At 60.4% G+C, this 15,885-nt stretch overlaps 1 protein-coding gene across 3 annotated transcripts in view; it reads left to right on the plus strand.

Moving 5' to 3' along the window:
* APBA2 (amyloid beta precursor protein binding family A member 2) overlaps nucleotides 1–15,885 on the plus strand; it is a 174,970-nt gene that overhangs the window by 155,992 nt on the left and 3,093 nt on the right. For all 3 annotated transcript variants that reach the window (XM_072950667.1, XM_072950666.1, XM_072950668.1), the window contains 6 exons: nucleotides 205–291; nucleotides 6,002–6,187; nucleotides 9,282–9,461; nucleotides 10,349–10,561; nucleotides 12,023–12,142; nucleotides 14,870–15,010. In XM_072950667.1, the coding sequence (XP_072806768.1) occupies nucleotides 205–291; nucleotides 6,002–6,187; nucleotides 9,282–9,461; nucleotides 10,349–10,561; nucleotides 12,023–12,142; nucleotides 14,870–15,010 (927 nt within the window). The remainder of the gene's footprint in view (nucleotides 1–204; nucleotides 292–6,001; nucleotides 6,188–9,281; nucleotides 9,462–10,348; nucleotides 10,562–12,022; nucleotides 12,143–14,869; nucleotides 15,011–15,885) is intronic.

Raw genomic sequence — 15,885 nt, forward strand, 5'->3', positions numbered from 1 at the left:
TCGCCGTGCCCTGTGCCGGCTGCCTGGAGAACTCGCTCAGCTGCGGATGCGCTGGGAGGAGGCCTGCACTTAGACTCCCATGGCTGCTCCTGCCGGAGGAGCTCTTCCCTCTAGGGGCGCTCAGGGTCCTCGGTAAGACTGTCAGGCCTTTGTTTGAATTAGTTTCTTAAAAGGTCTGTAACAGTCTCCACCATCCTTCCTTAGAACTCTGAGGGCGATGCCCAGACTCTGACCGAAGTGGACCTCTTCATCTCCACCCAGAGGATCAAGGTGTTAAATGCGGACACACAGGTGAGTGCTGAGAGCCGGCTGTTTAAAATCGGATCGGGGACTCCCGGAGAGCCAGGTCCAGCCGCCGGACTCCCTGTGGCGGGGATGAGAAGGCTGTCCCCGAGGACAGTCACCCCAGACCCTGCTGTGGGGCAGAGGGGGAGCCATGGGGGCTGGCTGTCCGGGGCGGGCGGGCAGTCGGTGACTGATGCTGCCATGGGGATGCGATGCGGGAGAGGCGAGGGCCGGAGTTGTGCACTCACCCGTGGGATTCTAGAACAGCCCTCTCGAAGCCCCTGCGTGCCAGGCTGGGGAGTGGAGCTGGAAGGAGGAATCCTGGGTGGCCTTCGGCCCCCAACGGGAAGGGGTCCTGAGATGTAGACTGTGTGCCCAGCTCGTGTCTGACCTCGATTCTGCAGGGAACCTGCTGTTGTGGGGAGACAGGGAAGCCGACACAGGAGCCAGATAGAGAGGACTGTGAACCCGGGAGAGGGTGGAGGGGAGCCCTGGCACGGGTGGGATGGAGGGAGGGGCCGGTGCACGAAGTGGGGTGGCCCTGGGAACAGAGGGGAGGGGATGGATGAGGACAGCCAGATGCTGGGGTGACAGCCCCTCCCTTATTTGCCGTCGGCAAGTGGATCCGTGTGGCAACACCGGGGCACCCAGTCCCCCGGCGCCCTTTGCCCAGTGGCATTAGCATCCAGCGAGGATCTCGTCATGGTTGACTACGATGTTGCAAATGCAAAATGGTGATTTTCTAATTGTCACGCTTCCTACTTATCTAATGTGCTTCTGTGAAGAAGATCTTCTTTTTGCTTTTCCTCTCTCTTTTTCGCTTTCTTTTCACTGTGAACCCGTGGATTGTTTTTTTTAACTTGTATTATAATATCTTACCATACTTATTCGTTTGGGTGCTCGGATTATCCCGGATCTGGCCAGGGACCCTCCTACTGGCTCTTGTGTCATCCTGGTGTCCTAATTTCTGCCTCTGAACACGTCCCTGCTTCCTGAGACCATAAGACGTTCTGAAGTTTCCTTGACCTTGCCCTGCCCCAGACCTGGAACCAGCCATTTCTTCCAGGAGCCGCGGCTCATTTTAGCGGGTGTGACGTGTGGAAATGAGACCTGGGTGCTGGCTGTGCCCCTTGTCGCTGGGGTGTCATCGACCCTGGGCCCTCGACATGGACAGAGCTGGACAATATATGTATTTCTAGGCTGGGAGTTCTTATCTGTACGACCTGTTCGAGACCAGCACCGCCGAGTCAGCCATCCCACAGTCTAGACTGCGGCTCCCAACACCTGGGGGGCTTTTTTTGCTTGTTCTCTCCTGGTGTAGACAGTGCCTATCACTGGGCTGCTGGGAGCAGCAGAAGAGGGCTCTCAGGTGGCAGATGCGCTGGCTGTCACCCCCCTCCAGGGCCTGGTGGGCAGGAAGACCTGACACCTGGGGGACAGAGGAGCCACCTCCTGCCACAGCCCACTCCCAGCACCCTGCTGCCTGCCCGCCCTCGGGGACATCCCACCGTGGGCACTGCCCTTCCTCCTACGGGTCCATCCCCGTGTCCAGCCTGTGCCTTGTCCCACTGGTCTTTGTGTCCTGCTAACCTCCACACCAGGGCCGTGCACTGGGCGGGACGGCAGGAAGCCACCTGACTGGCTCAGGAGTAGGACTTCTCAGACTCACACTTTGTTTCCTGGTGTTTCGTGGGCAAACCGTCTACGCTTGCTCCTCCCTCCCACTCCTCTGGCCCCCAGCCCTCACCTCCCCACCTGCCGGGGCCCCCAGGACCACCCCAAGGGCAATCAGTTGAGAAGAGGCCTCCCAGGCTGTGCCTTGCTGCGACCACAGGATACGGAGCAAAACCAGCAAAGGAGCAGATGTGCGGGGCTTAGCCCCGGGAAACACGAGTCCTCTCCCGGGGAGGTCGGGAGGGATGCACTGAACTGTGCATCCAGCAATGAGCTGTGACAGCTTGTGTGAAGTGCGGGCCACCAGGGGTGCTTGGAGTGCATCGGCGCCCAAGGTCTTTGCTGGACTTGGTCACACACCTCTCCTGCCAGGTATCCACGTTCCAGACTCCCAAAGGCGAGCAGGGGTTCAGGCTGGGCCGCGCTGCCTGCCCTAATGTCTCAGGTGTGCCGAGCTACTCTTAGCAGGTCAGGTGGCGGACACCCTCCTGAAATCCAAGTCCCCAGAGGGGCCGAGGGCCACCTGCAGGCAAGTCTTTCCAAAGGTGGTGTCGGGCCCCCTCTCACCAATGCTCCGGCAAGTGCTGCAACCCAGCGGCAGGACCGGGGGCCTGGGAGGGGGAACTGGGCCACCCCTGTGGGCTTGAGGCCTCGGACAAGTTCCCGAACATCTTGGAGCCCCGTTGACTCTCCAGGAGAGCCTCACACTGGGCCCTGCAGAGGGTACACGAGGAGGCTCCATGCGGGGCTCACACCTGCCGGCCCCTCCCTGTCGGCCCGCCCTTCACTCCTTCCAGGTCTTTGGTGTCTAAACAGGGCCTGACATTAAAGCCGTCACCAAGGACAGGGCATCAACTCACGAGAGTGGACAGAGCCAGAGGCTGCGATTTCCTTTGCCTGCCCGTTCGAGATCAGTCCTTAGCACAATGGACTTTCCCTCCTGCCGGCCGCACGCAGCATCGTGGTTACGTTGAAATGCAGCCGTGCTGGGACCAGCATCTTGTGGCCGGTGCCCACCTCCTGGGGACACAGCAGGGCTGGGCTGCAGTTCTGACCGTCTGTGTCTGCTCTTTGCCCTGCTGTGCTTTTCCTGCAGCCCTGCTTTCTCCGTGTCGGTCTTCAGAGTCTCTGTGGGAGTCCTAGCTGTGGGCCCCGCTCAGCTGTGCATCACAGCGACCTTGGACCTCCTGGCATCTTCCCATCCCCAAGGGGTGTGGCTCTGTGCCATCTAGGGCCCTCTCCTCCAGGGCCCCTGCCCCGCTGCTCTCTGTCCTCACACTTTGCACCCCCAGGTCACAGCTCTTACCCTGGAGACCGTGCAGGACCCTCCAGTGGCTGCTGTAGGTGCCCATGGCTTCCCAGGTCTCTGTGGGCAGGAATGTTCCACAGCCACGGAGCAGGAGACCTCGGAGTTTCCCCTCTGTTCAGGCCATCCCAGGGACGTGTGGCTGACGACTTGGATCTGGGGGAGATGAGATACTCCCCTGATCTCCAGTGGGCCAGACGTCCTGGGAGGCCAGAGGCCACCTTGGGCTCAGGTACACAGCCACGGGGTTGGCCGAAGGTGCCAGGCAGGGGGAGGGCAGAGCAGGGACAACCTCCCAGACCAGCAGCACAGGGCCCTCGACCAGCAACATCTCACCAGACTCCGCATCTGCAGCAGACTCCTGGGCAGGAGGCAAGCTGGTTATGGTCTTCCTAGGGGCCACACTGGTGGTCTTTGAGAATCAGCTTCAAGAGTCCTCCCAATGCTCTGATCCAACCTCACCTCTGCTTGGCCGAGGTATTTAAAGGAGGTTGTCATTTCCTGTTTTCCAGTAGAAAGCTCTCAGACTTTTGGTTTGGTTTCTGGTCGCTCTGACCCATCCGGCTGCCCAGTCTCTTAACAATCTCTCCTCACTTTGGCAATTGGTGACATGGTCTGCTGCCCAGAGTCTCACTCTGTCTTTGTTCATCTCCTCCTCCTCCCCATGTTTCTGTGCATCAGCATGGCTGGGGTCCCCCACGTGGGGAGTCCTCATCCCCCAGGAGAGGCAGCTCCCCAGCCAGCAGGGAGAGCCTGCCTCTCCCTCCCATGCCCACCCACCCCCTCCACCAAGCCTGTAGATGGGGTGAGAGCTGGTGGCCTCGTGCTGCATTTGCTTTGCAGGGAGCAGCTCTCTTGTGAGCTGGTAAGAAAAGCCCCGGGGTAGTTGGGGTCCCAGCCCCCTTAGCTGAAGAGGTGAGGAAGAGAGAGCGAGAACACGGGGTGTTTGCGCACACTGTCGGGGAACAGATCTGGGGCAATCGTTCGTTCTCCATGATGGAAACGTTGATGACTTTTCTTGCTGGAGACCAGCTGGTGCCTGAGTCATTGCCCGCGGTGCTCAGCTGCTGGGGAACCTCTGCCATGCTGCGGGAAGTCGGGGCTGGTGGGGGAAGCAGATGTGCCCTGCTCCCGAGGAGCCCACCGTCCTACTGGGCAGATGAGACCAACCCAGCCACCTGTGTGCTCAGGCGGACATGATGGCATCCCTGAGTCAGGGAGGCCAGATTCCCTCATCTAAACACACGGGGACCCTCAGAGCTGGCCTTGGGGAGAGGGAAGGTTAAAAAGGGTTAGCGAAGGCGGGGGGCACAGCACTCCCTAAAGATGGGCTGACCAAGCACTGGCCCCCGCAGGCTCTGGGGTCGCCGAGAGTGAGGAGAAGGAGAGGTGGGAGGTCAGGAAGCTTCTGAGAGCTGTGGCCTGGTGACCTGGCCGCGGGGCTTGGGTGACTTGTCCAGCCACGCAGAGTCTGACACCTGCGCTGGGGCACTATTGAGGATGGACTGGAGGAGAGTAGTGGCAGGAACTTGGTTTGACGATAAAATAAAAAACATTCGCAGAAGGACTGGAGAGGTGGGAACAGATGTGGGAAACGGTGGAGGCTCACGTGGCCAGTCAGGGCCGGGGAGAGGATGGCAGACTCTGTCAGTGAGGAAGACGACTCCGCCACGGACCTGAGCTCTGAACTGGGGGAGGAGCACAGTACTGACACCGACAGATCGATACAGGTGTTCCTGAAAGTGGCCAGAAGTCAAGAGATGCTGGCGCGCCGCCCCAGTGTCCCTTCCCGAAGGGCTCTGGTGATTGTGAATCACCCTACCTCCTCTGCCGGAGAACAGAGCCGCTCCAGGAGGGCAAATACGGAGCAGGATCTGCTGCAGAAGTGAATTCAGGGAAGAAGAAAAAGGCTTCAGAAGTTGCAGAAGTGCCAGCTTTTCCTTTGTGGAGAGAGAACAAAGGCATGAAAGACAAACTGATGAGATTCTCAGAGCCTTTGTGTGCAGCCCGCTTGGGTGGGGGTCACGGGCAGGATGCTCAGGGAAGACTCCTGTCAGACGACAAAGGCTGTGGAGAGGAATGGGCCTCCCAGGCCCGAGGCAGGTCAGAGGCTGCACAGACACATCGATCAGAGTCAGGCGAGCAGCCTCAGGGGCCCCTGACCCGGCCCAGGCTGCTTGGGCTCCCTGGGGAAAACTCAGCCGTGGGAAACACTGGCTCTGAAGCCTTCCTCCTCTGCTTGGCAGGAGGTCTGGGCTGGGCGCCCGCCTCACAGGAAGGGGACCCGTGTCCAGAGCCACAGGCGGCCTCTGAGCATGTGGGGATGTGGCCAGCTGCTGCCCCTCCTCCCACGGGACCCAGCACTCCTCCCCAGCGTCACACCCCCACCAGTGTCATTTTGGAAACTGTGCGGCCAAGGTGAAGTCTGATCACCTTGACTGTGAGTCACCACCCTAAAATGCTCTGTTCACCTAAGTTCTCTACCCTGGGGGCCTTGTCCCTCAGGGGACATTTGGCTGTAGCTGGAGATCTTGTCACAACTGGGGAAGGAGGAGATGCTGCTGGCATCTAGTGAGTAGAGGCCAGGGATGCTGTTAACCATCTTACAGTGCGGGGTCAGCCCTTCCCGATACAGAGTGGTCCAGCCCCAAACCGCAAGGGTGTTGAGGTTGAGAGTCCCCCGAATTCGGGTGCTCTTCTTTGTAACCCAGGGCCCTCTCGTGCCTCTCCTGATAGGAGACCATGATGGACCACGCCCTGCGCACCATCTCCTACATCGCGGACATCGGGAACATCGTGGTGCTGATGGCTAGACGCCGCATGCCGCGGTCAGCCTCTCAGGACTGCATCGAGACCACCCCCGGGGCCCAGGAGGGGAAGAAGCAGTATAAGATGATCTGCCACGTGTTCGAGTCTGAGGATGTAAGTAAACGCGCGGGCAGGTTGTTCCCCTCCCCCCCCCCAGCCTTGCGGGGGCTCCGGGTTCCCAGGCGCCTTGGAAACCGTGTATCGGGGGCGGTCCTGTGCGCCGACGCGTCCAATGGAAGCAGCGAGTTTTCTAACCCGCTTTGAGTATGCAGAGACCGTGAACTCAGCTTCACGAAATAAATTCTTCAGGAGCTGTTTATACATCGAACCACTGATAAATATACCAAGGGCGTTCTTCGGCAAGATCCTTTAACAAACCCTTTGTGTCTCCCCAAATGAAGTGGCCCTGTTAAGATGCACACCCTCAGGCCCCAGGGTTGCTTTTGCTGGTGGCCATTTCAGGTCATAACAAGTTGGAAAATAGAGTGGACCCATGAACAGCACGGGTTTGAACTGAGCGGGTCCACTTACACGCAGACCTTTGTCATGAGTAGATGCTACAGCGCTGTACGATCTGAGTTGGTTAAATCTGTGGGTCCTGGACCGCGGATTCGGAGAAACCGTGCATCTGGAGGACCGACTGTCACTCATACACAGATTCGTTTGGACTGTGCAGAGGGCGAGCGCCCCTCACCCCCGTTTGGTGCGAGGGTCAACTGTAATTCTGAAGTTTAAAATACCACAGATTTGCTGAGACCATTAAACCCTTTGACTCCCTTGAACGGGATGAAAGCATCTTTCTCAGCCTGGAAGAGGGAGGAAAGGAGGGGCGGGGCAAGAGGTGAGCCCCCCTGCAGGTCTTAGGGAAACCCTGGGAGGCAAGGGCTGAGCCCTTCTTGTGGTTGTTGCCAGAGTAGAGTTTTTTAAAATTCTCTCTCCATGGATGCTTGGAAAGGGCGTTCTCTTTCACTAAGGGACTCGAGGGTGTGTCAGGGACCTGGCACAGTGGGGAAGGGTCCCAGTGTTTTCACCTTTGAGTGGGCTGGTGGGTGGGGGTGGTGATCTTTTTGCTAAATTGAAGTCAACTACAAGGGCTTTGAAGCAATGACACCTTTATAGGGAAGGGAATTTAAATAGAGACCCACTAGTGCATGCACATGTTCCTTTCACCATTATGCAGATATCTGTGGACATCAGCATAGGCATTTTTGTGTGGCTAATGGCTTGAAGTCTCAGAGACCCAGCATGGGGGGAATGTCTGTATGTAAAGTGAAAGCCAGTGTTGATGAGCCACTAAAAAGTGCTGGGGGCAGGGCAACCTCCCCTTCCTGCGTTCACCTACCTGCAGGAGGCCAGCTCTGAGTGCTAGCCTCCAGTGCCAGCCCCTGGGTGAGGCCCCTGTGCACGCTCCCCATCTTTCTGGGTTCACAGCTGGCTGTGACCTGCAGAGCTGGGGAGTCCAAGCCCCCCAGAGAGCCCTCTGGAGCTGCCCCAGCTCAGGTGGGAGGGATGCAGGCACTCAAGGTGGACGGGGGGATGGGAGATTGCAGCCAGCAGCTGGTAAGATGCTGAGGTTCCCAGAAGCCCTGCTGTGGATGGCCTCACTACCCCCAGGATGAGGTGGTGGGGGCTATCCAGGCAGAGCTCAAGGAGGGTCTTCGGGGAGTGATGGGGTGAACAGAGCGATACTCTTACACCACCCTGCCCAGCCCGGGGACCTCAGTCAGGGTGAGATCCACCTGGAGGCCTGGGGGCAGCCGGTGTGAGACCCCAGTGGGGCAGGGCAGGTCCAGGCCTTCACCCTCCACCATCCACCCTCCATCCTGGGACCAGCCTCCTCCTAGAAGCCCCGATCCCCAGCTTGGCTTGAGCCTAGGCCAGGCAGTCTCCGGGACTCGCCCCTACTGGGCTCCCATCGCCTGGGCTCCAACACATCTGGGCCAGTAGCGCCACCTGGTGGTCTAGGGGCTCCGCGCCTCCGGCTTGTCCTAGCTCTGAGCCCAGCTGCCAAACAGCCAGAACGCTGCTCCCAGGCACCGTCCTGGTCCTGGCGAGGGAACACTGGCTTCCTGTCCGCAGACCATTGGGGGCTCAGTTTGGGAGGCCTGTCCCACCTAGAGTCAGCACCTGCCTAAGGGAGGGCTCCCTCTGGGCTCTGCCTCTGTTATCTGGCCCAGCCTGCTTTGAGGCAAAGACTTACTCATTTGCAGCCTGTGAATTGTGCAGCATGTAGAGAATGGGATTTAGGCCAAATCCCTCAATTCCACCTGTTTTTGGGTCAACAGGACCTGAGGTTTGCTGGGGGTGCCCATGCTGAGTCCCCTTTTTGGCAGTGGGGAGGGAGGTGGCAGCAGGGAGTAGACCAGACCTGGGGCTCCTGCAGCCTGTGGCTGGGGGCGGGGCCTGGCCGTGGGCAGAGGGGTCACTGAGGGCCCCACTGCTCCCACTGCCCAGCTGCCAGTGTGTGCTTGACGTGTCCCAGGTGCTGGGTCCCTGGCCTTCGCCTCCCACTGGCCTTTATCTGCACACCAGCAGGTGGCATGTAAGCTCTTGCAGTGACTGCTCCGGGTCCAGGTCTCTGTGGTGTCAGAGACTCCACGAAGTCCATAGAAGTGGTCCCGTTGAATAGAAGGAAGTGATCTGCTCCATGATTTTCTCTGTGCTGTGTCCCCAAGGTCCCATGCTTCTTGTCGGCCTGAGCTCAGCCAAGCCACACCTCCCTGGGAGAGAGGCCAGCCACACCCCTGCCTCCCCAGTCGAACTGAGTCCTGTTGCTTCGGAGAAATAAATATCGGGTGGACAGAGAGCACCTCAAAGTGCGATGCTCCCCAAAGAACACACCTAAAGTCTGTGGAATAAGATGGGTGGGAAGAAAATACAACACAGTCACCTATGAAAGCAATGAAGCTGATCATTAGCGAAGAATTCAGTTTCCCCAGACTTTATTCGAAACCGTGCTCTGTCTTAGAATGTCTGGGACTTACAGCAGCTCAGGTCAGGGCCGCCAGGGGCGCCAGGCCCCCCAGGCAGCAGAAGGGGGAGAGCCCATAGTGGGATGTGGGTGGGAGACAGCTCTCGCGAGACCAGGGCCACGGCCACCCAGGCAGGGAAGGGCCCTGTGCAGGCTGCCTCTGCATTGGCACCCAGCCCCACTGCGGCCCCTCCTCTCTGGGCCGGGCTCGTCTCCAGTGGGCGCCCCTCCCCGCAGGCCCAGCTGATCGCCCAGTCCATTGGCCAGGCCTTCAGTGTGGCCTACCAGGAGTTCTTGCGGGCCAATGGCATCAATCCCGAGGACCTGAGCCAGAAGGAGTACAGTGACATCATCAACACGCAGGAGATGTACAACGACGACCTCATCCACTTCTCCAACTCGGAGAACTGCAAGGAGGTGAGGGTGGGGCTCCCCAGTCAGCTTGAGAGTGCGATGGGGGGAGCGGGGAGTCGGGAGGGGACAGGTGGGCGGGCCTCCACAGCCACGTGCAGTCCCTCCTTCTCACAGCCTGAAGTGTGGCCCTGGGTCCATTCCACTCCTGCCTTTGCAGGGAGCATGTTTGTGTGAAATGAGGTGTCCTTGTAACAAAGAAGCTGATTACACTCAGTCCTAATGACCTTGAGAATGCGCCTCTTAATGCTGCTATTAGACGGATGTTCAATGCCCCTCCCCGCCCCAGCCCCGAAATGCTTCTGGAAAGCATCTTTGAAATGGGGATCTTGGGCAGTCTGCCCAGGGAAGTTTCAAAGCCCCCAGTACTGGAGGCCTTTGCGGTTCCAGTGGGACTGCTCAGGGGTCTTTAGAAAGTTCTCCTGAGACAGAGGAGCCAGTCCCTGGGGGTGGCCTGCACCCTGAGTCCTTGAGGGGTAAGTGAGTTGGCTTGTTGCTGAATGAATGACAGACAGCTTCCAAACAGTGACCCTGGAGACAGAGATAAATTGAAGGACTTTCCTAAATGAGAGCAGAAGGCCCGGCAGGGTTGGAGTCCGGACTCAGAGAACATTCCTCTGGCCTCCATGGGTTTGGGGAGGGTGAGGGGAGCAGACAGGCACACTGGAGCCCAGCTTAGAGCTGGGGGAGTTGATGCCACATGGGGAGGGGTGGGAGACTGTGCTCTCAGTTCCCAGGATGATGGACAGGTCCCAGGTAGGCTTGGAGGCCAGGAGGAAGACCAGCCTCAGTTCCTAAGGCAGGGTCAGGCTGGTCCTTCTGTGGGTGCTTGACTGAGGCCCTGGCCCCTGTCCCCCTTTTGGGCACCTCTTACTTTCCTGATGTCCTTCCAGCTGCAGCTGGAGAAGCACAAGGGGGAGATCCTGGGAGTGGTGGTGGTGGAGTCCGGCTGGGGCTCCATCCTGCCCACCGTGATCCTGGCCAACATGATGAACGGCGGCCCAGCTGCCCGCTCGGGGAAGCTGAGCATCGGGGACCAGATCATGTCCATCAATGGCACCAGCCTGGTGGGGCTGCCCCTTGCCACCTGCCAGGGCATCATCAAGGTGGGTGCCCGGGGCCCTGCCTGGCTTTATCCCTGCTGCGTGGTCATCCTGGCTGACCCAGGAGGAAGCCGGGTCCAGGCAGACCCACCCAGTGACTCTGAGCCAGACACTGTCAGCATCCCTGATGTCAGAGAGGGGCCTGGGCTGCCCCCTGGTGGGGGGACGTGGGGGTAGGGATGTCTGCTTTCACTTAGCCCAGTCCTGAGCCACGTGGACCCCAGGCAAGCGCCGAGGACCCGTAGATGTCAGGTGACCAACTTGTCCTGCCTTTCACAGGTGATAGCCTCACCTCCTAGGCAAACGTGGAGGTTAGGGTCACCTTGCACAGATCTGAGCTGGGCGGCTGCTCTGACCGGCTTACCCGTGAGCGTACAGCTTTGGGAGGTGCTGAGCGGCCTGTCCCCAGAGAGGATCACGCAGAGGGGACACAAACTGGTGGGACCGGGGCCCACTGCGGGTCTGAGAGAGTCCCGGGCGGAAGGATCAGGCAGCCGTGACCGGAGGCCTCAGCACTGCAGTGCCTTTGCTCTTTCCGGGGTATCCGTACACCTCTGCCTGCGGGGAGTTGTCCCGCGGCTTGTCCACGCCCGCAGCCCCCGCAGTGGTCTTGCTGAAGGAGGATGCGCCCCCCTCCTCCCTGTCACCTGACAGAGGGCGCTCCTGAGGCCAGAAGGCCCCAAGAACTGGCTCCTGGACCTGGTGACCCAGGGGTACCGTTTAGCTAGACAGACAGACATGAAAGAAGCCTCAATCAGAGGTGCCAGAGGCTTAGCCGGCCAGGCCCCTCCCTCTGAGGGAGGCAGCTCTCAGTCGTCACTCGGACGCTGATGGGCTGTGCGCGCATGCGTGGCCGTGCACGTTTGTGCGCATGCGCATCTGCGGGCGCGCCTGAGCAGAGGAGCTTTGTGGTAGCCGCAGCGTCGTTCGGTTTAGGCCGCTCTTCTCGTCCCACCCGACCCCAGAACCGTGGCCTGCAGCATCCGCTGTCCTCTGGGGTCCAGGGTCGCCCTTGGCTCCAGGTGGCCTGTCTCGGTGCAGACACCAGAGCCCCTGTTGGCAGACCCGCTGAGCCGGCGGCTCCCGGTCCTCGCCCCGCCAGCAGCGCACGAGACCATCACGGGAGGATGCTTGTTTTGAGGAAGGTGACCCCACAGTCCTTCCAAACAGGAAGTCCTCTTGCTCGCAGTGTGGCGAGGGCCCCGAGTGCTGGCCCGTCAGTTGTGCACAGTGGCCTTTGGGGCCTGGCGTCTGGCCCCCGGGGCAGCGTGGTTTTGCCCAGGTCTAAGGGCGCACCAGAGCGCGGTGAGCTGCGGCCACCTGGGATGCCCAGCACCCCTGCACCCGGTCGGGGAGATGCACGTACCCATGCACAGAGGGGCCTGCCTGGGTTCAGTCCCCCTGCAACCCGAGCCTGTGAGGTCGTCTGAGACCCACCTGTGACTCCTGTTCTGTGCTCTGCAGGGGCTGAAGAACCAGACGCAGGTGAAGCTCAACATTGTCAGCTGTCCGCCCGTCACCACCGTCCTCATCAAGCGGCCGGACCTCAAGTACCAGCTGGGCTTCAGCGTGCAGAACGGAATTGTGAGTCCGCGCTCGGCCCTGGGCAGCCTCTGCCGAGCTCACGTGTGGCTTGGTGCAGGGAACAGGGATGGCAGCTGTCCGTCCCCAACCCTGGAACCACCCCTGTTGGATGGGGCAGGTCCTGGCCAGTGACCCCCCGTTCCTGGGCTGCAGGCAGGCGGGTTGGGGGAAGGGCTGGCCGCGTGGGTAACCCCAGAGTCCCTGGAAACGTCTGCCAACATCTGAGTTCTGCATGAGCACTTTTTCTGTTTTCAGTGTCATTACACCCAAAGCACAATGCGTTAGTTTGCAGATAGGCCCACGATGGCCCACTTAACACTCCCTTCTAAACAAGTACCCCCTGTCTCTCTCATGGCATCATTCAGGGAGTCACAAAGTCCACTGCTGGGAGACCCCAGCCTCCCTCCTAGAAGTGGGGCCTGTGGCCCCGAGTTCTGTGGGTGCGCCTCATTGAGGAAGGCCTGCCGTCCGTGTTTGTGTGTCTGTGTGCGTGTGCACGCGGCCCTCTCCCAGCCCCTCCTGCTCCCCATCTATCCCCTCTGCCAGCCTGCCCCCTAGATTCCAGCTCAGGTCCCCCGCCAGGGTCTGGGTCCATCCTCTGCAGCCCCCACTTTCTCCCTTCCTGCCCCTGTTCCCGCTTTCCCTTCTCCCCTGGAACTCCCACCGTGAGGGAGGAAAGTGCCCCTAGGGATTTACCGGAGACACACCTGCTCCATGTCCCAGCTTCTGTCAGGAGCAAGGGGGTCCTGCCTGACACTGGGCCTGGCCAGGAAGTGGGCCAGATCACCCTGAAGCACCCTCTTTAGGATCCTCAAAGAGCCAGGTATACTGGGCACAAGGTGCCCTTAAATCAGTCCCCTGGGGGCCGTGCAGGGAGAGTAGAAGTTCCTCCTTAGCGCCGGGTGGGGTGTCTGGGCATCAGGTGAGCAGAGCCTTCACCAGACAGAACAGATGCTCCCTTTCTGGACAGTGGGTGCCACGGGCAGCCCGCTTCTCTATCTCAGCCACACTGGCCGTGTCCTGTCTGGCCCGAGAGCCTGAGATCCAGGACTGTGACCCACTCTGTGCAGGAGTCCAGGTGGCCGGGCAGCAGTGACCTTGGGCTGTGACGTCAGCTTGCACCCTATCTCCTTCCAGACAGAGAGGGACCCGAGGGCTGGGGGGACCCCGAGGACTTCGGGCCCGCACTGGGACTTTCACACACTCAGAAAGTAGGTCTGGAAAGACCTGCAGCGTAGCGTCTGTGACGAGGCCAAACTCATAAACCAGAGGACCCATGGGAGTCCTGTGGTGGTGCAGGGCCGGCCTGCGGTCAGTGGCCTTTTGGCTTGCCTCAGCCTGAAAAGGATACCAGGCCAGTGCAGTGAGAGAGCAGGGGGCAGGGTGGAGCCGTCCATCTCTGGGTGGGAGAGGTGGCCTTGGCCGGGGGTTGGATGGGAGCTGGCGGTGACACAGGTGGGAGCCCCAGGTGAGGGCGGGTGCGTTCAGCACAGGATGCAGAGGAGAGTCCTCGGGAGGGATGAAAGGAAAAAGGAACAGTGAGTCGGGAAGGGCTGGACGTCCCACCTGCAGATACGCCTCCTGTGGGCAGGCTGACCCCTGATCTTGTAGGATGCTGCTCAGAGTTATATGAGGACCCCTAAAAAGTCCTAAAAAGCTCACGAGGTGAGAGTTGTACCGGTAGCATTTTTCAGATGGAGGAAACCGTGAGGACCAAGGCCTTACAGGTTCGAGGCTGCCGGATGACGTTACAGGGAGGGTCTGGGCGCTCGGGGGACCGGGTCCCCCAGCCTGGGCTTCTCCTCCTGCCCGACCTCGGGCTTGGCCTCCCTCATCCTCAGACACAGCTGATGCGGTGCAGCCTTAGGGCAGGTGGCTGGGACGTCAGGGGCTCCAGGGGGCTCAGGGACACGGGTCCAGGTGCCCAGGGCTGAGTGCCACGGCTGGGGTGCATGGGAAAGACCACCAGTGGCTTCGAGGTTGTTCTCAGGAAGGCACAGCCCCAGGGACATGGCTGTTTGACCTGGGCCTGCCTCTGCCCTTGTGCTGGGGAGGCGACGGGGGGATTAGTAAACCCAGCCCTTCCTGCGCCCTCCTGCCACCCTGCCTCTGGGATGTCAGTGCTCCTCCTGCTGCGGTGCCCTCACTCCCACACCTCCTGTGGCTCCCAGGTGCAGAGGGCCCACAGAATGGGAGGCTGCTCTTCCCTCCCTGATCTCTGCACAGACTGCCCCTTTCCGATACCTGATCTTTAGTGAATTCACCAACGGGGGATCTCACGCTTAGGGGCTGCACCATTGTTTCCCCAAACTCTTTCCATTCATCAGCTCATGAAATCACCCCTCCCTATGTGGAGAGAATCATGACTGTCACCTGAGAGAGGAGCAGTGTGGCTGGTGGAGAACCTTCCAGAATGGGCCTGACCTGTGTATACCCCCAGCCCTCCACACTGCCTGACCCAGGAACAGAGGCCCTGCGATGGCTGGGGCCAGATTCCTGGCCAGCGGGGTGGGGACCTGAGGGCCCAGATGGGTCTCCCCAAGCATTTTCGAACATTTTCCAAATCATAAACCTCCCCATTGCTGAGTCAGCGGACGGCAGGTAGCAGTGCTCGTCCTGTGGGGCTTTTCCCCCCACCGGTTCACTCTCCTCCCGGTCTCTGGGGGCAGGAGGAGTGTTGGCAGGGTGGTGGGAGCTCTGTGCTGACCTGACACCCGTGTCCCCTAGATCTGCAGCCTCATGCGAGGGGGCATCGCAGAGCGGGGTGGCGTCCGTGTGGGCCACCGCATCATCGAGATCAACGGGCAGAGCGTGGTGGCCACGGCGCACGAGAAGATTGTTCAGGCGCTGTCCAACTCGGTCGGAGAGGTGAGCGGTCCCTTTCCTGAAGCCAGACCAGGCTCTTGGGGCCGCTGGGCCCGTATGTTTTCATGATGACATCAAGCCCCTGAGGGTGGGCGGAGGTGCTGGGCGAAAGCCACGGGTCCCCCCAGAGCAAACCCCCTCCCCGGGAGAGCCTGTCCCAGCAGGGCCCCCGCATGGCTTGCTGGCGGGTGTGCTCCCTCCGGGACCTCCTGGCGCGCATCAGCTGAGCAGGGGGTGTGTCTCCCACCAGGTTGCTGGGTGGCTGGTGGGATCCCTGTCCTCGCTTTGGTCACTGTGCCACTACCGACGGGAGGGTAAAGGTGGCAGACACATCTCCTCTGACACTGCTTCTGGAGATGGACTGAACATGCTCAGTCTGGGGCCCTGCCCTGCCCAGTGGGGACACCCCCACCTGCCATCCCCACCCATGAAGCAGGCTGGCCCTGCTGCTCTGCCCTTACCCCCTCACTGGCTTTTCCCTTCCTCCTGTTTTTTTCTGCCACCAGGGTGATGCTGGCATGAGGCTGGATGGGGCCGGGGGTGGGAGCTCAGGAGCAAGCAGGATACCTCAGGAGGAGAATTAAGATGCTGGGGGGTTGGTGACAGCACGGTCCTGCGAAGGAGGCCTCCGCCGGGCGGGGGGGATGGGTGTGTAGGGCCTGTGAGGTAAGCAGGCAGAGTGAATGAGCAGGCTCTCCTGGGAGAAGCATGGGTGACAGCAGCCCAGAAGGGGCAGATGGAGACAGAGCTGAAGGGGTGGGCAGCACAGGGAGCAGCTGTGAAGGCAGGTGCTGGCCCAGAAGTTTAGGTTTGACTCTGAGGGTGGGGGGAGCCCTGGGTGGCTGTGGCTTGGGCTCTGGCCTGACCCCAGGTGGGTG

This window comes from Vicugna pacos, chromosome 27 (assembly GCF_048564905.1).
Source record: "Vicugna pacos chromosome 27, VicPac4, whole genome shotgun sequence".
Taxonomy (NCBI): domain Eukaryota; kingdom Metazoa; phylum Chordata; class Mammalia; order Artiodactyla; family Camelidae; genus Vicugna; species Vicugna pacos.